At 36.4% G+C, this 20,260-nt stretch overlaps 1 protein-coding gene across 2 annotated transcripts in view; it reads right to left on the reverse strand.

Annotated features, from left to right (window-relative positions):
• DHX9 (DExH-box helicase 9) overlaps positions 1-20,260 on the reverse strand; it is a 59,018-nt gene that overhangs the window by 24,646 nt on the left and 14,112 nt on the right. Inside the window, exons 4-11 of one of the 2 annotated variants that reach the window (XM_077901995.1) lie at positions 7,345-7,459; positions 6,255-6,367; positions 5,330-5,478; positions 2,966-3,012; positions 1,065-1,201; positions 652-741; positions 394-555; positions 173-250 (exon numbers count right to left, since the gene is read on the reverse strand). In XM_077901995.1, the coding sequence (XP_077758121.1) occupies positions 173-250; positions 394-555; positions 652-741; positions 1,065-1,201; positions 2,966-3,012; positions 5,330-5,478; positions 6,255-6,367; positions 7,345-7,459 (891 nt within the window). Of the gene's footprint in view, positions 1-172; positions 251-393; positions 556-651; positions 742-1,064; positions 1,202-2,965; positions 3,013-3,807; positions 3,945-5,329; positions 5,479-6,254; positions 6,368-7,344; positions 7,460-20,260 lie in introns of those variants that run through there. The other variant, XM_077901996.1, reaches the window with a different exon arrangement.

Consider the following 20,260-nt stretch of genomic DNA (forward strand, 5'->3'; position numbering starts at 1 on the left):
GCCCTTAACTCAAAAGCAATTATCTTCAGAGGTACCTACAATTAGAAGTTTGGTAAATACCTTTGATCTACCTCCCTAGAAAGGACAAAATGTATTATTCACTATTCTTTTGCCCATACCTAGAAAGTTCTGAACTCTGGGGACCATATGTCTAAATACTTCAATGACTTACTGCTGGCAAATCATGATCCTGTTCCAGCTGGTACATTAACTCATTCTTGAGGTCCATGCTTATTTGTTCTGGAGTAGCCTATAAAATGGTAAGGCAACAGTAAAACAAAAGCACATAACAGCTTCAAATTAAAAACATTTTTAAAAATCTAGAGATCTTAATGAAATATATTCAAAAGTAAAACACAAGGAGTCTGAGCTCAAAAACAATGATGGACTTACATAAGCCAGGGGCCCCTCATCAATGTTGCTACTAGTCCAAGGATTCCAATTAGACTGTGGAGGTGACCAAGGAACCACGCCCATTTGGTTTTGTCGCTGAGATGGCTCAAAGTGAGCCAATTTGCCAAGGTTCAGTACCACAGGCATAAAAGGATCATCAGGCTATTAAAAAATAAGAAAAACAAAAAAAGCAATACCAGTTGCTTGTCTGACTAGGAATGTTCAATACAAAGGTGAACTAAATAATTATATGCTTACTGGGGGCACGATCTCAAGATTTAGCTCCTGAATGATGTTTTGCAGCTGATGTTCTAAGTCTTGTGAGAGATTAACTTTGTAAGGCTCCACCTACAGAAAAAGGATAGCCATAAGAATTACATAACAAACATATGAGCAGTACTCAAATCTACCAGAGTTAAGGCCATGTAGTCAGCATTAAGCCTCAATATTCCTAAAGCCAACAATGAGTCAGTTCCCCATGAAAAGAATAATGATTATTTACTTATTGCCTACTCTGAACACAGTATCATGCCAGACAGATGATCATTCCATTTCCATTTCTTGAAATAAGATTCTAAGAATTATGAATTAAACTTCTTTAGCCAAATACTAATAAAAAGCTAAATGGAATTGCAAAATATCCCTCTGGGCTACTAAGTCTAAAGACTCACTGTCTCTCCTTCTTTCTTCTTTGTAAGTCCAGAGTAAGCTTCAATTACTCCAAGGTGGTAGAGTTGTCTGACAAGTGACAGGGCACAGGACTGTGCTGCCAGTTTTTTATTTGATCCATGTTCACGTGCGAAAATCCCTATAATTTAAGTTCAAGATTACCAAAGACGATAGGATAAATCATCTGAGCAAAGAAACATCTCATCATGACAACTAGGGTCTTAGGTACAAAAGTCTCTCTAAAATACAGAGTATATTACAGACTTTTTCATGCTAATTGCTAACCAAAAGCAATTCCATTAACAGCATATTAAATAACCATCTTGATTATAGGCAGATACTAAGATATGGACAAATCATTATAAAAGCAGAAAACTTATTTCTACCAAGTTGTCATTAATATTGCCTGGTGTTAAAACAATGAAAAAAAAAATGCGGTTTAACTTTTGAAAAGCAAAACAAAGAAAGAAATGAAAATGGGTCCAAAGTAGTGACTGAGACCAGGAGTTGGCAATCTTCTATAAAGAATCAGATCATAAATAGTTTAGGTTTGGCAGGCCACACAGTTTGTCACAGCCACTCAACTCTGCCTAAAGCATGAAAGCATCCATAGACAACACAGAAACTAGGGTTTTACAAACGGGGCCAGGAACTAAAAACGGCTTATATATTTTTAAAGTGTTGTAAAAATAAGACAAAAATAACAATGGGTGATAGATGTGACCCGCAAAGCTTAAAATACTTACAATCTGGCCTTTTATCAAAGTTTGTTAGCCCCTGACATAAACAAATAAGCGTCGCTGTGTTCTAATAAAATTTTGTTCATAAAACAGGTAGTGGGCTGTATTTGGCCAGAGGCCTACAGTTTGCTGATCCTGGCACCAGACTGAAGCCAACTACTACTCAAATTCTTAAAGAAAATGCCAATACAAAGTTTTTCTCCTCCAGTATCATTCAACTTTAAGAGATGGCTTAAGGCAAGGAAGGGCCACAGATACCTTCAGGCCTACTAGCCAATTTAGTCAAATTAATTCTGAAGGTCAGATCAACTGTACAAGTTGGACTGTCTTTAGCTTCTTTCCCTTAACATCCCACCCAAAGTCTAACTTATTTATAAAGTCTAACTTATTTATAAAGTCTAGGATAAAAAAATTCAACATCAACTCCTGATGATTCATTTGAACGTTTGATTTTATGAGGAAAGTCTTTCACACATTATACATTTAAATTCTTAGTGGCAGTTGCAGAATTCTCCATCTGAAAAAAATCTTAGGCCATTTCTCTCAATCTGCAGATAAGTAAATGAAGTCCCACCAACGTCAGTAACAAAACCAGGTACAAAGAGCCAGTTCCTTACTTTCATGCATAACACACTGCCTGCTTTAAATTTACTGTCTAAGAACAGCAAATACCTGATCATATCTTTGCCTTTTCACTTCCTTTATGAATAACCCCAATCCATTACTGTTTTCTCGGGCTAACTTTTTCACCTCTTCTTGACTCTGTGACTCTTAAATGCACATCCACCTTGAGGTTTCAAATGTTATCATCCAATATATTTCTAAATTTCACCTAGCTACCTGAACAAATTAAAAAAAGACTTTTATGTAGAGAGATTTAAAAAAAAAAATGCTCTCTGACACTAGTGGGCTCCTAAGTAGTCTACCTGCCATCTCTTACCCTTTGAAATACACTACCAGCAATGATCCTTTTTTTTTTTTACATGCAAACTGGGAAACCGGGCCCTCTAATTCATATAATTACTAATATTCTAAAAAAACCCCAGGATGCTACCTTTCAATTAATACTTCAACTAATAAAGCTTATATTTATGTGGCTGAAGACTTTAATGTATTACTCCACTATATAAGATTCAAAGTAGCAGGGAAACAGTAACACTTACTTCTGCCCAGCTGCTTGATATAAATGGTCATTTCTGCAATAAAGCTCCTGTAAGAACATATACAAACAAGGTTAGGAATTCCACTGTTAGAAATTTCTAAATCCAGGACTCCCAAATCAGGCAGGCTTTCCAACTGCTTAGGCAAGTCACAGCAAAAAAACCATTGTAAACACTTATTTCTGTTCAATCCTAGAACAAATCAAGTATATGTAAACTTCAAATAATGTACATGGCATAAGACAACTATAATCAAAGTTGACAAGCCAACTGTTCATGAAAAGAAAATGTTAAGGTTTTAGATTCTGTGTTTACTTACTCCAAAGGTTGCAGTCTCAATAGCTAGAACACAAAGGAATTTTCCATTTAGCCTGGGGCCAAGAAATAACACAGGCCCCAAATTCTTTAAATTACAGTTTTGATTATTTTATTGCTTTGCATGGGCCACCCATTAATGACTTCTTTCTGTTAAGCTAGATATATGCATGCATGCACACATACACATGAACATACAAACACTAGGCTTGTATCTGTGGCTCCTGAGGCAGGGGTCTGCTATCTGCCTGCAGTTGGAAGCAGCCCTTGATGACAAAAAAACTTAGCTTATTTATATCACACTTATTTAAATCAGAGAACAAAATGTTTTTGGAAATTGCTAGCAGATTCTAGGGGATGAACTTAGGCCTCAATAAAGCATAAACTGTCCTTTGAAAACTATATGCTTTCTGATCCTTCCACTGGTCAGGTACATTCTAGCCTTGACTTTGTGCTGTGAATAAAAGGTTAGGTAAGGCTTAAGAAAAAAATAAATGTTAGACTCCTTCCTATACCTCTTGTGAACTGACCTTCAGGCACAGCGGCTTCAGGGGTCAAAGGCCACTGGCTTTCAGGGGAACAACATCCACCCTTTCATTAATGACACCGATGCCAGTATGTTTCTCAGCCAGGCTTAAAGTCAGCACTCAATCTCATTCTCCTCCACCTAGGGGGAACAGCGACACCAGAAATCAGTTTACAATAGTTTTCCATGTGATTGCTTAGTTCAGCCTAAGCAGCAGCACATGTGTGTATGAACACAGACCTCTGGTGTTGCTGTCTGTTATGCCTTTAAATAAAGGACATACAAGGAGATGCTGTGTCCTAGCTCCCCCAACTGTCTCTGCCTCCCTCCCTGTCATATCCTGAATTCTTCATTTCTTTGTATCAGGAGTCAATGATAAAACATTGGTATCAAAACATGTTTACAACAAGCTCCAGACACATTTATCTGTTCTTAAAATCACCAAGTGCTACTAATAAGCTAAATCAGTTCAGAAGGACAAAATATTAAAGAAAAATTAATAAATGGATCCTTCCTTTATAACCTCTGAGGGTTTTAAAAAATCTGATGTCAAATTAAGTATCTGAGAATTCAGGAATGAACAAGTAGTAGAAGGCAGGGGGAGCCATGCTCTGAACATCATCTTGACCATAGTGTCAAAGTTTTATTTTAGTAATAATGATTTTAGGATTACTAGATGTATTGGAGGGAGAACACTCTGATTTTCAAGGAAAATACTTTTAATGTATTTTGAGTAATTTTTTATAAATAAAGGACAGCAAATTAAATCATCCAGAAGGTTTCCACTATAGCCGCCTTTACCTTCCAATAAAAATACAGTGCCCCCAGAAGAGTCTAATCCATATGAGCCTTCCTGGGAGTAATAATTACTACACCCTGGAATGCTCTCAGGAAGAATAGCAAGCAGGCTGAGAAACATACTGTCAACTATTACAATGACCTCCTTTTATGTTTTTATTTATTTAACAGAATAAAAGTAGGCTAATTTAACTCACATACAAAGACTGAAGCTATCCTTCAGCTTCACAATAAGCCCTTAAACACTTCAACGGAACTCTTAAGAGTTGGCAACTTTCAAAGCTAAAGGAAAATATGGATCTAGATGCAATACAGTCTACCTAAGACTTTGGAACTGAAGTATCTAACCTGACCCATTAAAGAAATAAATCCTTGTAACTACCTTCAACAATACCACAGTGAATAAACTCACCACCTAGGGCTGATTTTTAAATCACGGACAAACCACCACTTGTGGCTATGATTTGCCTCTCAGATACAAATGAGAACCTCAAAAGTCTAGCAACACAAATGACAGATTTTGCCGAACTAAAAATCATCCTAAGTGAAAATCATGGTAAACTACTAATTACAAATCAGTGACAATTTTTCTTGTGCAAAGTATCTTCTTTTCACAATTCTCACTGCCAATCCACAAACTGAATCAGATAAAACAAACAAAAATAGAACAATGACTATACAAAACAACTCTAACTTACTATAGAAGGAAAAGACTGAAACAAGCAAACCTGTTGTGATCAGGACCCACTTGGGTGTACTTATATTCTCCTTGGATCTTTTCCTTTTGGAAATACTGGTTCAGACGAGCCTTAGCATTTTCCAATGTCCAGTTTCCATGAAGTCCAGCATTTAAATCCACTTCTTCTGATTCTAAAGTCTATGGAATCAATAATTACAGTTGGCTGCATTAATTTTAGTTTCGTTATGCATGTCTAAGGTATAAAAATATATAACAGTATCTTCTTTGTATCATCCCTTATAATGCAAAAACTTTTTTAGGATTTTATTCATTTATTCAAGAGACACACACAGAGAGGCAGAGACACAGGCAGGAGGAGAAGCAGGCTCCATGCAGGGAGTCTAATGTGGGACTTGATCCTGGGTGTCCAGGATCAGGCCCTGGGCTGAAGGCAGCGCTAAACCACTGAGCCACCTGGGCTGCCCGCAAAAACTATTTTTAATGCTCCTATTCCTAGTCAAAATTGAACTAGAATTAGTTTCTGCTGCATCTGGTGATCCTATTATATAAACAAGCTATTAGTTAATGTACTGTGTATTTACATTATTCCTAAGAAACCTTGACAAATTTTCTTGTGTTGGCTTTTAATACTTAATAAGCTTTTCTATGAAGACATATTTACTCTGAGTGCTCAGGAAATGAAGTTTACTAAGGTAACTAATTATATTTCCTGTAAAACAGTTGGGGACACATTGTACCACCAGAAAAATACGGTTTTATTTCATAGGCAGTTCTAGTGATCAATTATAATGTGTAGCTTAGGGTTATGTTGTCTTGTATGAACAAGCAGCCTCAAGTAATGACTTAAAGAGAATCACTAAATTATTAAGTTGTGAGTATCTTAAGCCTTGCAGTGAACCAAGTACTAAGTCACAATCCTGGATATGTGACAAAGAGTGATATGATAATCTTACCGCTTGTACTTCTTGTTCTTCCTTTCTTGAATAATAATCTTTCAAGTTCGCTCCTCGATCCCAGGTGGGCCCAGGAGGACCATAGCCAGAGGCCCCGATTCCAGAATTATTTTCTATTAGGAAGAAAATTATTGTATTCTTAATTAATCAAACTGTAGGAAGATCCTAAATATTTTAAAGAGTATTCTTAGATTTTGGTATTCTATAACCCAAAGCCAAAATTTCAATTATTTGGAAATGTGCCCCAAATCTTCATGATTTACTTGAAAAGTGTTTCATGATTGAAATAGAGGTGTAAATTGAGAATTCCAAGGCTGGTATGTAGGGAGGAGATACTAGCAATTATCATAAGTGACTGACAATCTAGCATACATTTTCAAGTTCATTAAAATTAAGTTCATTAACTGATTAAATTTGTTAAAACCACTTCTTTGCTAAATATGACCTTGAGAGAAACCTGTTAGCGCTAATGATGGGGATAAGTAGAAGCTAAAAAGGTGTAAGAAAGTGATGAGTCTTGGGAAGAAAGCAGAGTAGCTAAAAACAGCTAATACTGCCTGATTATTAACTCTACTAAGTCTATGACATGCTTTTTAAAAAATTCATTCCTCACAACAATCTTATGAAATAAATACTACTGATATTTTCATTTCATAAATACTGGATCTGAGACTTAAATAACTTGACAAGAACCTAGTTAATCTATCCTATGCAGACCAGACCAATAAAAGCTTTGATAATACACAGAATTCAGAAACACTTTGGACCCACAAGGTATAAATCTACAATATATTTGATAGGAATAAGTTAGAAACAAGAAAGGATAATAAATAAGACCCTTTAATAAAATGTCCTAGCTTGTACAAAATCTATCCAGAAATAAAAATTAGTAATGACAGCAAGGAATTAAGCTATGTCACACTTTGTAAGAGAAATCACTGGTGATATTTGTAAATTTATGAAGGCCTTGGGTTGTCTTGACATTAGGAATTTTACTGCAGTTTTCTCTATCCAAATGAGAAAGAGATGAGGACCAAGAAGGATCATGTGTATCTTACCACCATCATATGCACACAATCAAGTCTCTCACCTGCCTTAAGAGCCAAATGTGGAGGAAGAGGCCCTCCCATGGTTGTTGGTAAACCTCCACCCATAGTTGCTGCGGAGTCAGGTGTATCAGTAAGTGGAGGTGGAGGAGGTGCTACCTGCAAGAGGAAAAGTCAGGACAGGGTGAGTAATTTCACCCTCACAGACTAGTAAATTTTTTTATATTTAAAAAGAGGCCCATGAGTCAGCCCTTCCTAACCCTGTAATAGTAATATGTTTTCAATAATTATAAAATTATGTTCTCACTTGAGGCAGAAAAGAAGGGTAGTAAAAATTACTTGTTAATTCGCCACCTGGAAATTTTACACGTGTAATATATAAACACATACAGTTTTTAAAAAGAAAGTAGGATTGGTTTATGGTGTATAGCTAACTTTTTTCCATTTAGTAGTTTTATAAATTCATTCCACATTCATGAAGTATCTGTTAGGAACCTGCTATAGAGTCGACATTGTTCTGGGTACGGAGGATAAAATGAACAAAAGAGATGGATGTTCTGTACTTAAAGCCATATCCAAATATTCTAATTCTTACAGAACTAAATAATGAATAAAGTACGTCAAGTATAACAATACTATAGAGAAAAATGAAGTGAAAAAGAGAAATATGGACTGTGTGAGAACACTAAAGTGAACTGGCAAAGCCATACTTCTAGGTTACACATGAAAAAAAAAAATGAAACGAGTGAGGATACAACCAAGAGTATGGGGAGGTGAGATTTCCAGAGATTATGTTCCAAGAAAGATATAAAATATTTTATGTACATATTCTACCTTTTATTTTTTTAAAGATCTGAGAGTGAGCACGCTAGAGAGAGAGAGACAGACAGACAAAGAGCACACACACAAGCACAAACAGGAGGGAGGGGCAGAGGGAAAGGGAGAAGCAAATGCCCCGCTGAGCAGAGAGTCAAGAAAGGGGCTGGATCCCAGGACCCTGGGATCATCACCTGGGCTGAAGGCAGATGCTTAACTGACTGAGCCACCCAAATGCCGCTCATCTTCTGCTTCTTTAAAGATTAATCTATATGAATTTTAATGACTTACTATTCCATTGTATGGATGTAGTACATATAACTCAAGCTATACCATGTTGATGAACATTTAGCTTACAGCCAATCTTAAATTGTGAAACAACACTGCCATAAACCCTTTGTACTTTGGCTTATTCCTTTCAGGAAAGATTTACTTAAGTAAAATTCCTAGGTCAAAAGCCATCAACATTTTAAAAAGCACCATAGTGCATTACTGAAAGCTTGGACTTCTGTATGTGCTCCTGCACTATATATCTGACAATCTATTTCTTCACATCGTCTCCAATTCTGGGAATTACATCAAGTGTTTTACATCTTTACCAATATTAGTTTATTTAGTTTTTTGTTACAGTAGCCTATCATTTTAATTTACATTTTCTCTGCCTTTTATTCTATCTGGATATTTGTTGTTCTAATTTCTAAGAATTTAACATTTCAGTGCTATTCATTTCACTCTTTGTTAAAGATACAAGCTGCAAATAATTTTTGCTATCCTTTTCCAACTTTGTTAATGCTGCTTATTGACCAAAAGTTATTTTGTTTTTTTTTTTTTAAGATTTTATTTATTTATTCATGAGAGACACACAGAGAGAAGGCAGAGATATAGGAAGAGGGAGGAGAAGCAGGCTCCATGCAGGGAGCCCAATGTGGGACTCAAACCCAGGACTCCAGGATCACGCCCTGAGCCAAAGGCAGACACTCAACTGCTGAGCCACCCAGGCATCCCTTGTCTTTGTTTCTGTGGTCAAATCTAGTTTCTGCCTGTGAGATCCTTCATAATATGGCCTTTCCTGTCCAAGACCTATTCTGCAATATTTTCATATATGTGTTTATAAATATTTTTTCATTTGGAGATAGCATCATGTAAATATAGTTACTGTTATCTTACAATTAGAATTCTTTATTAATATGTGGACCATTTATTCTAACCTTTAAAAATTCTTCTTGGCTATTTTTCAGCATTATTTTTCCTAACTTCTCTAATTTATCACATAATGTTAAACGTATAAAATTTAGGGCTGTTCTCAGGGAGAACAGCCTTTCTTACAAGAAGTAACTGGTATCTTACGATAACAGAACTCCCACTCAGAAACAGTATATGGCTCTACATTTCATAAAGTCTTCTATCTGTTGAGACAATTCTCCAGATATCCTGTGGTTCTCTAAGTCTTACTTAACATCTTTTCGAGAATGTCTGAATAGCAAATAACCTTGGAAGGTAAAGATAGTATTTTCCTCCAGGGTAGGAAGCAGATTTGTTTCCTATTGAGGATAGTAAAGGTAGGGAGGGTGGCAGGTTTGCCAGCAGCCCCTTTCTAAGACTGAGGGTTTCTTAAACTCAGAAGTACCTCAAGCGTAATACAAACTCAATGTGCCCTCAGTATCCACATGGATCTGTTCCATATTGTCCCCAAAAGTTTTAGGGATACGTGGGAACCAACACAAACATGAAGTACACACTGCCTGCTATTCTATGAGTAATAATACCATTTTGTCTCTGACTCAGAATCTTGTGTCCTCAGCAAGCAGGCTGAAATCATTAGACTGCAAGTATGGTAAAATCTCAGGGCTCTTTATAAGACTTCATGATCTATCCTTCAATAAAAATCTGTTACACTGTTCTTAAAGGTCCATGATTTTCACTTAGGATGATTTTTAGAAGGTCTGCAATTTAATTTTTATATTTAAACTACACAGTCTTAAATTCTTTGTAATTTCACTATTACAGTGAATAGGATTTTTCCCAATTAAATTCTTTATAATAGTTCTACCGATTTTTTTCTCTTATATACCCCTATTTTTTATTTACTGCATGACACTGAGATTGGTGGTGACCGTGCTTGGTCTTTGTCTTAACTTTACAGTACAGAAATCCCCCTAGGGCAATGCATCTCAAACTGTCTGTAATGAAGAACTGGGTTTTCCCCCACCTAATCCACTGGAAACAATATTCTTGTATATATACAAAAAATGGACTCCTACTAGAATATAAAACACATACAAAATACAAGCCCAAGTTTTCTAATTATCAGATTCAACAAATGTAAAATTGCTGTCACAATTCCATTAGTATTTTTAAATGTGCAGGCATTTCTGAACTTAATTCCTTAACATTCTGAACAGCACTACTCTAAGACTTGTTTTTAGTACAGGGTATACTATTATTGTTGTTATTTATTATTTTTTTTTATTTTTTATTTTTTTAAACTTTTTTTATTTTTATTTATTTATTCATGATAGTCACAGATAGAGAGAGAGAGAGAGGCAGAGACATAGGCAGAGGGAGAAGCAGGCTCCATGCACCGGGAGCCCGACGTGGGATTCGATCCCAGGTCTCCAGGATCGCGCCCTGGGCCAAAGGCAGGCGCCAAACCGCTGCGCCACCCAGGGATCCCCTATTTTTAAATTATTTTTTATTATTTTTATTTTTTATTATTTATTATTATTATTATTTTTTTTATTATTTTTTTTTATTTTTAAAGAGATTTTATTTTAAGGAGTCTTTACACCCAATGTGGGGCTTTAACTCAGAAACCTGCGATCAAGAGTGTGTTTACCAATTCAGCCAGCTAAGCACACCTATTATTTTTAGATGATACTTTTCAACATTATCAATGAAGTATTTTCCTACTCCATTTCCTAAAGTACTTTATTGGTAATAAGCATTTGGTTTTATAAAAATTAAAAAAAAAAAAAAAGATTTATGAGAGAGGGGGAGAGAGAGAGAGAGGCGAGCACACGAGTGCATGAACGAGGGGAGAGGCAGAAGGAAAAGTGGAGTGGACTCCCCACTGAGCAGGGAGACTGAGTGGGGCTTGATCCCCCTGAAATCATGGCCTGGGCTGAAGGCAGACATTTAACTTACTAAGCCACCTAAGCAGCCTTCAAATGTTTCTTTCTTTCTTTTTTTTTTTTTTAAGATTTTATTTATTTATTTATTCATGAGAGACACAGTGAGAGAGAGAGAGGCAGATACATAAGCAGAGGGAGAAACAGGCTCCATGAAAGGAGCCCGATGTGGGATTTGATCCGGGGACTCCGGGATCACGCCCTGGGTCCAAGGCAGACACTCAACCACTGAGCCACCCAGGGGTCCCCTTCAAATGCTTTTTAAAAAAAAAGCTCTATTAAGTCAAGCACTGAGTAGATAGGTATTTTTCTCTTATGAACTCATTAAGGTGATGTAGCAAGAAGTTTGATTACCAGATTTTGCTTCAGATTTGCTGGAGGTGTTCATATAAAATATGGAATGTGCACCATATTACTTTAGTAAAATATGAAAAATCCTGAATTCTCAAACCTATCTTACCACATGGATTTTTTATAAAGGACTGTGAATCTATAGCTTTTTACTATTTTCTTAATTAGATAAGGGATAGACCTTTTTACAAAGATATTATTCATAATTTTTATTACCTAAAATTTTTACTCATCACTATTCCTAATTCTACAATTTGATTTTATCTCTATTAATTTCTTCCTGTTCTACTTGTTTCATTTTACTGAGTTGAAAACTAGGGACCTCTGGGTGGCTCGGCAATTGAGCATCTGCCTTTTGCTCAAAGTGTGATACAAGTTCAGAGATTGAGTCCCACGTTGGGCTTCCTGTGAGGAGCCTGCTTCTCCCTCTGTGTCTCTGCCTCTCTCTCTCTCTCTCTGTCTGTCATGATTAAATTAATAAACAGGGTCTTAAAAACACTACCAGTTTATTCATCTAAAAAACTGTCTTGTGCAAAAAGTATTTGATATTCTTCTGAATAAATGACAATTCCTTTGCCCTTCCAAAGTTTTGACCTTGTTCTCTAAATAGTCTATAATTTTTAACTTTCATTTAAAATCAATGTTTAAATTTCCTAATGTTTAGGATTTTTGCTACTTTCTCACATTACCATTTTATTTGGCCAGTATACACAGGAGCATTTCTAATACTAGGTAGAATGGGTATATTGTGAACTAATATTTGTCTTTTTCTTTCTTCCTCAAAGTTTATTTTGATACTGATACCATTTTATTTTGTATGTCATTTGTTTGCTATAGCTTTACTCATGTCTTTACTTTCAATCTGTCTAACTGAAAGATTTTATACAGATAGCATATAACTTGAAGCACAGTGCTTTTTCAAGATTAGGGCTGCAAAAGCAAAGTACACCTTATTCTACTAAGGACACCCTACACCCTATTAGACAAGTCACAGGAAAAATACAAAACAAAACAGTGGGTAACAATGGTGCTGACCTCTCCTTTCCGCCACCTTGCCTACTCCAGGTCCAAAATCCTGTTCTAGGGCAGCCCAGGTGGCTCAGTGGTTTAGCGCCGCTTTCAGCCCTGGGTGTAATCCTGGAGACCCGGGACCAAGTCCTACATCGAGCTCCCTGCATGGATCCTGCTTCTCCCTCTGCCTGTGTCTCTGCCTCTGTGTCGCTCATGAATAAATAAATCTTAAAAAAAAAAAAAAAAAAAAACACACCAAAATCCTGTTCTACCTCATTTTCTTTCAACATAAACTTAAGAAACAATTTCTTCCTCAAGTCTTGGTTGTTTTCTTTTAATTCATGAAAGACACTCAGAGAGAGAAGCAGAGACACAGGCAGAGGGAGAAGCAGGACTCCCTAGATCCTGGGTCTCCAGGATCACGCCCTGGACTGAACATGGTGCTAAACTGTTGAGCCACCCAGGCTGCCCCAAGTCTTGAGGTATTTGAATGGGATAACTTCTTGGTTTTCAGTGACCAGGAATATAAGGAATGGAATGCCCAAAATTAATATTTTGAAATTCTAAACTCCAATGTGATAGTATTAGGAGGCAGGCCTTTGGGAGGTGATTAGGTCATGAAGATGAGGCCCCCATGAAAGTAATTGGTGATTTATTAAAACAGAGAGATCTCTTGCTTTTTCTGCCATGTGAGGATACAGTGAGAGAATCTTTCATGAACCAGGAAGTGGGCTGTCACCAGTCACTAAATCAGCCAGAGCCTAGATCTTATACTCCCCAGCCTCCAGAAGTGTGAGGATATGTTTCTGTTGTTTATAAGCCACCCAGTCAGTGTGATGGTACTTTGTTTTAGCAGCCTGAACTAAACAAGGAGGATTTGCTTTTTTATATTTATCAATTAAGATGAAGGCAGAGGTAAAGAGGTTATTAACCTCCAGACACTCTATGGAGCACCCCGGCTAGCTTGGTCTCCATTATAGCTGCGCATCCCCTTTGAAGAAGGGTCAGTGCCACCTAGTTAAAAGTATACATCCTGCCCATTACTTTGAAGATCAAGAAATGCAGCTGACTCTCCTAACACACAGAAACAGACAGAATTAGGTAAAACAAGGACACAAACGAGTACGTCACAAGTGAAACAGAACAAAACCACAGCAAGAGACACAAGCAAAACAGATATAAGTAAAATGCCTGACAGAGACTTTAAAATAATGATCATAAAGATACTCAATGGACTTGAAAACAGTGGAGGACATCAATGAGATCCTTATAAATATGCTGAAAGAAGCAGAGGAATGAACTAATGAACTAGAAGAGAGTAATGCAAATTAATCAAGGTGAACAAGTGAGAGAAAATTATGCAAAATAACAGACTCAGGGAACTCAATGACTTCATCAAGCATGATGACATTCACATCATAGAAATCTCAAGGAGAGAGAGAAAAGTGGGCAGAATATTTACCTGGAGAAATAAAGCTAAAAACTCCCCTATTCTGGGGAAGGAAACACATATCTAGATCCAGGAGACACAGATCCCCCAACAAAATCAACCAAAGAAGGTCCACATCAAGACACAGTAATTAAAATGGTAAAAAGTAGAGATAAAGGAAAAAAATTTTAAAGTAGCAAGAGAAGACAGTTACATACAAGGGAAACCCCACAGGGATATCAGTGGATTTTCCAGCAGAAACTTTGGCAGCCAGAAGAAAATGGCAATAAATATGCAAAGTGCAGAAAGGGAAAAAATCTAGTCAAGAATATTCTATCCAGCAAAGCTATCATTTGGAATGGAAGAAGACCTAAGAGTTTCCAAAACAAGGACAAGCTAAAAGAGTTCAGGATCATTAAACAAGCCCCACAAAAAATATTAAAAAGGACTTAAAGTGGAAAGGAAAGACCATAAGTGAGAGCATGAAAAATAAGAAATACAAACTAGTAAAATGTATTTCTGTAAAAAATAAGTCAATACATCCGCAAAATAAAAAGATGTACTAAAATATGATACCATATACATAAAACACTGGGGTGAAGAGAAGTAAAGAATGGATATAAACTTAAGTGATCATCAACAAATACAGACTGCTACATACAGAGTATGTTATACACAACGTAATGGTAACCACAAATCGAAAACCATTAATGATACGCAAAGAATAAAGAGAAAGCAATCCAAGTATATTAATTACAGAAGAAACCCAGCAAATGATGAAAAAGAATCAGAGAAATATGACAAAAACAATCACAAAATAAGTTTAAAAAAAGCGATAAATATTTATCTATTCTAATTACTTGGGTTCAGTGTTCCAATCAAAAGAGGGTGACAGAGGGGCACCCGGGTGGCTCAGTGGTTGAGCACCTGCCTTTGGCTCAGGTCATGATCCTGTGATCAAGTCCCACATCAGGCTCCCCCCAGGGAGCCTCCTGCTTCTCCCTCTCCCTATCTCTGATGAATAAATAAATAAAATCTTAAAAAAAAAAAAAAGAGGGTGACAGAATGGATAAAAAAACAAGACCAAAATGTTGCCTACAAGAGACCCACTTCAGATAGAAAGATACCTGCACATTGAAAGTAAAGGGATGGAGAAATATTTAGGTGTCAAAAAAAGCTAAGGCATCAACACTTCAGACAAAACAGACTGTACCTATATATGTGTGTGTGTGTGTGTGTGTGTGTGTGTGTGTGTATATATATATATATACTGTACCAATATTACTAAATATTAATAAATTGGAAAATCCAATAAGATATAACAAATATAAATATTTATGCACCTGGCTTGGCAGCATGCAAATACTTAAAGCAGTTAATAATAAACATAAAGGAAGTAATTGATGGTAATTCAATTAATAGTAGGGGACTTTAACACATCACCTACATCAATGGACAGATCATTCAAAAGGAAAATCAACAAGGAAAGAGTGACTTTCAGTGACACAGTGGACCAGATAGATTTAACAAATATATTCTGAGCATTCTATCCCAAAATAGTAGAATACACATTCTTTCAAGTGCATATGAACATTCTCCAGAATAGATCACATGAAGCCACAAAACAAGCTTCAACAAATACAAAAAGGTAGAAGTCACACAAATTTTCTGACCATATGCTATGAAATTAGATATCAACCGTAAGAAAAAAATTTGAAAGACCCAAATACAGGGGGTTAAATAATATCCATTCAATAAACAATGAATGGATCAACTAAGAAATCAAAGAAATCAAAAAGTACGTGGGAAAAAGTGAAAATGAAAACACAACAGTCCAAAATCTTTGAGATGCAGCAAAAGTGGTTCTAACAGGGAAGGTTATAGCAGCATAAGCCTACCTCAAGAAACAAGGAAAATCTCAAATAAACAACCTAATCCTACACTTAAAGGAGCTAGAAAAAGAACAAAGAAAACCTAAACCAGCAGAAGAAAGGAAATAAGATTAGAGCAGAAGTTAATATAGAAACTAAGATAATAGAACAAATCAATGAAACCAGACCCTGGTTTTTTTAAAAAGTCAAGAAAGTTGATAAACCTCTAGCCAGACTTACCAAAAAAGAGAGAGAGAGAGAGGGAGAGAGAGAAAGGGCTCAAAGATGACCACAAACTAAAGGAGACAACAACTATTACAAATAACAACTATAAGAAAGTATTATAGAACGTATGCCAACAAATTAGACAAACTGGAAGATATAGGTAAATTTTTAGAAACATATAACCTACCAAGCTGAAGCAGGAAGAAATACAAAATTTGAACAAACTGATTACCAGCAAGGAGACTGAATCAATAATAAAAAGAACTCCCAACAGGGATCCCTGGGTGGCTCAGCGGTTTGGCGCCTGCCTCCTGGAGACCTGGAATCGAGTCCTAATCGGGCTCCCAGCATGGAGCCTGCTTCTCCCCTGCTTGCGTCTCTGCCTCTCTCTATGTCTATCATGAATAAATAAATCTTAAAAAAAAAAAAAAAAAAAAAAACCTCCCAACAAACAAAAGTCCAAGATCAGGTTTCACAGGCAAATTCCACCAAACATTTAAAGAGTTAATACCTACCCTTCTCAAACTATTCCAAAAATAGAAGGAAAACTCCAGATTCATTCAACAAGGTATCACCCTGATACCAAAACCAGATAAATGTCACAAGAAAGGGGAACTATACACCAGTATCTCCAATAAACACAGATGGAAAAATCCTCAACAAGATACTAGCAAACCAAATCCAACAATGTATTTTAAAAAATCATTCATCACAATCAAGTGGAATTTTGGGGGGGATGCAAGTATGGCTCAATATTTGCAAACCAATCAATGTGATACATTAATACCAATAAGAGGATAAAAACCGTATGATCATTTCAATAGACGCAGAAAAAGCATCTGACAAAGTACAACATCCATTCATGATAAAAACCCTCAACGAAGTAGGTTTGGAGGAAACATATCTCAACACAATAAAGCCATGTATGAAAAATCCACAACTAACATCATATTCACTGGTGAAAAACTTGAGAGCTTACCCACTAAGGTCAGGAACAAGACAAAGATATCCACTCTCAACACTTTTATTCAACATAGTACTGGACGTCCTAGCCACAGCAATCAGGCAACAAAAAGAAATAAAAGATATCTAAATTGGTATTAAGGAAGAAGTCAGATTTTCACTCTTTGCAGATAATATATTACAGATACAAAACCCTGAAGTTTCCATCAATAAACTTCTAGAAATGGATATAAAACCAATATGCAGAATATAAAACCAATATGCAGACATTTCTTGCATTTCTATACAATAATGAAGCAGCACAAAGAGAAATTAAGAAAGAAATCCCATTTACAGTCACACCAAAAATAAGATACTTTGGAATACACCTAAGAGGCGAAATACCTACACTCTGAAAATTATAAAATGTTGATGAAAGAAACTGAAGACACAAATGGAGATACTTCATGTTCGTGGACTGTTAAGAACAAATATTATTAAAATGTCCAGACTACCCACAGCAGAATCTACAGATTTGATGCAACCCCTATCAAAATACCAACTGCATTCTTCACAGAACTAGAACAGTCTTAAAATTTATATGGAACCACAAAAGACCCCGAAAAGCCAAAGCAATTTTGAAAAAGAAAAACAAAGCTGGAGATACCACAATCAAAACTTTAAATTATATTACAAAGCAGTAATCAAAACAGTATAGTACTGGCACAAAAACAGACCCAGAGATCAATAGAACAGACTGTCTTAAAAAATGGTGGAGGGGATCTCTGGGTGGCTCAGTGGTTTAGCGCCTGTCTTTGGCCCAGGGGGTGATCCTGGAGTCCCGGGATTAAGTCCCATATCAGGCTCCCTGCATGAAGCCTGCTTCTCCCTCTGCCTGTGTCTCTGCCTCTCTCTCTCTCTCTCTCTGACTCTCATGAATAAATAAAATCTTAAAAAAAAAAAAATGGTGCTAGGAAAACTGATCATGCAAAAGAATGAAACTGAACCACTTTCCTACACCATATAAAAATAAACTCGAAATGAGTTAAAGGCCTAACGTTTAAGGCCTAAAGCCATAAAAATCCTAGAAGAGAGCATTACCACAGATATCTCGGACATTGTGTGGAAAAACATTCTTCTAGCTCTGTCTCCCAAGGTAAGGGAAATAAAAGCAAAGTAAACTACTGGGACTCAAAATAAAAAGCTTCTGTACAAAAAAAGGAAACAAAAATAAGAGACAACCTAGTGAAATGGAGACGGTATTTACAAATGACCTATCCGATAAATGGTTAGGATCCAAAATATATAAAGAACTTATACAGTTCAACACCCAAAAAACAAATAATCCAATTAAAAATGGGTAGAAGTTAACACAATTAAAAATGGCTCCTGGGTGGCTCAGTCAGCTAAGCACCTGCCTTTGGCTCAGGTTGTGGCCCCAGGGTTCTGGGATGAAGCCCTGAGTCAGGCTCCCTGCTCAGTGGGGAATCTGCTTCTCACTCTCCCTCTCCCTCTCCCTCTCCCTCTCCCTCTTCCCCACACAGCCACTTCTGTAGCCTCTCAAATAAATAAAATCTTAAAAAAAAAAAAAAAAAAAAAAGAGGACAGAAGACATGAACACATGAACACGTATTTATCCAAAGACAAACAGATGGCCAACTGGCCTATGAAAAGATACTCAATATCACTCATCATCAGGGAAATAAAAATCAAAACAAGGGTATAAGATAGTACCCCATACCTGTCAGAATGGCTAAAATAAAAAACACAAGCAGCAACAAGTGTTGGTGAAGATGTGGAGAAAAAGGACCCTCATGTACTGTTGCTGGGAATGAAAATTGGGCATCCATTGTGGAAAATAGTATGGAGGGTCCTAAAAATTAAAAATTACAAATACCATATGATCCAGTAACTCCACTAGAGGGTATTTACCCAAAAGTATATGAAAACACTAATTTGAAAGGATATTATGCGTCTGTAGGTTATGTTGCAGAATAACTTACAATAGCCAAATTATGGTAGCAGTCTAAGTGTGTACTGATAGATGAATGGAGAAAGTGGTATATATACATATATACACACACACACACAATGGAACATTATTCAGCCATAAAGAAGTGAAATCTTGCCATTTGTGACAACATGGATGAATCTAAAAAGTATAATGGTAAGTGAAGTCAGTCAGAGAACGCCAAATACCATATGATTTCACTCATGTAGAATTTAACAAAGGATAAAAAGAAGGGGAGAAGGACAAATCAAGAAACAGACTCTTAACCACAGAGAACCTGATGGTTAACTGATGGTTACTAGAGGGTAGGAGGGTGGGGGGATGAGTGAAATGGGTGATGGGGTGAGGGAGCATACTTGTGATGAGCATTGGGTGATATATGGAGTGTTAAATCATTATATTTTACACCTGAGACATTGTAAACTATACTGGAACTAATAAAGAAATAAAGAGGGTATTAAACCTGTGCCATAGTGAATAACTTTGGCTCTAAGGAAGATCTAATGATCTGAAAAATTGTTTATGACTTTAAGTGAAATAAACAGGTTATGAAGTAGTATATGCAGGATGCATTCTATCAGTTAAAATTCACATTTAAATATCTAAACAAAAATCTGATAATAGTTCATTCATGCTCTTCTTTACATTTTGCAAAATTTCTGCAATTATTATGTATTAAACACTGTAAAAATGTGTAATTCTAGAAAAATTAATATACATAATAAAACATGAGCTACTGACAAATGGATAGACAATTCAAATGAAAAAAATTAGGGATACCTGAGTGGCTCAGTTGGGTAAATGTCCAATTTGATTTCAGCTCAAGTCATGATCTCAGGGTTGTGAGTCTGAGCACTATATCTGGCTCCACTCTGGGCATGGAGCCTGCTTAAGATTCTATCCCTCTGCATCTACCCCCTCCCCCTGTCCCACTCCTGTGCTGGCTGTCTCGGGCGTGGGGGGTGGGGGGCAAAATATATTAGAAAGAGTTAACACATAAAAGAAATATTCCATTTATTGAATAACTAAAGAAATGCATATTAAGTCAAACTATTATCTTTCATCTCATAAATTAGTAAATTTTAGAGCCAGGTGTGAACTCAACCTGGAACTCCTCCCTGATGAGCAAAGATTTCAACTCCCACTGAGCACCCCAAGTTTTAAGACAAACTTAGG

Source organism: Canis aureus, chromosome 6 (assembly GCF_053574225.1).
Source record: "Canis aureus isolate CA01 chromosome 6, VMU_Caureus_v.1.0, whole genome shotgun sequence".
In the NCBI taxonomy this organism is placed as follows: Eukaryota; Metazoa; Chordata; class Mammalia; order Carnivora; family Canidae; genus Canis; species Canis aureus.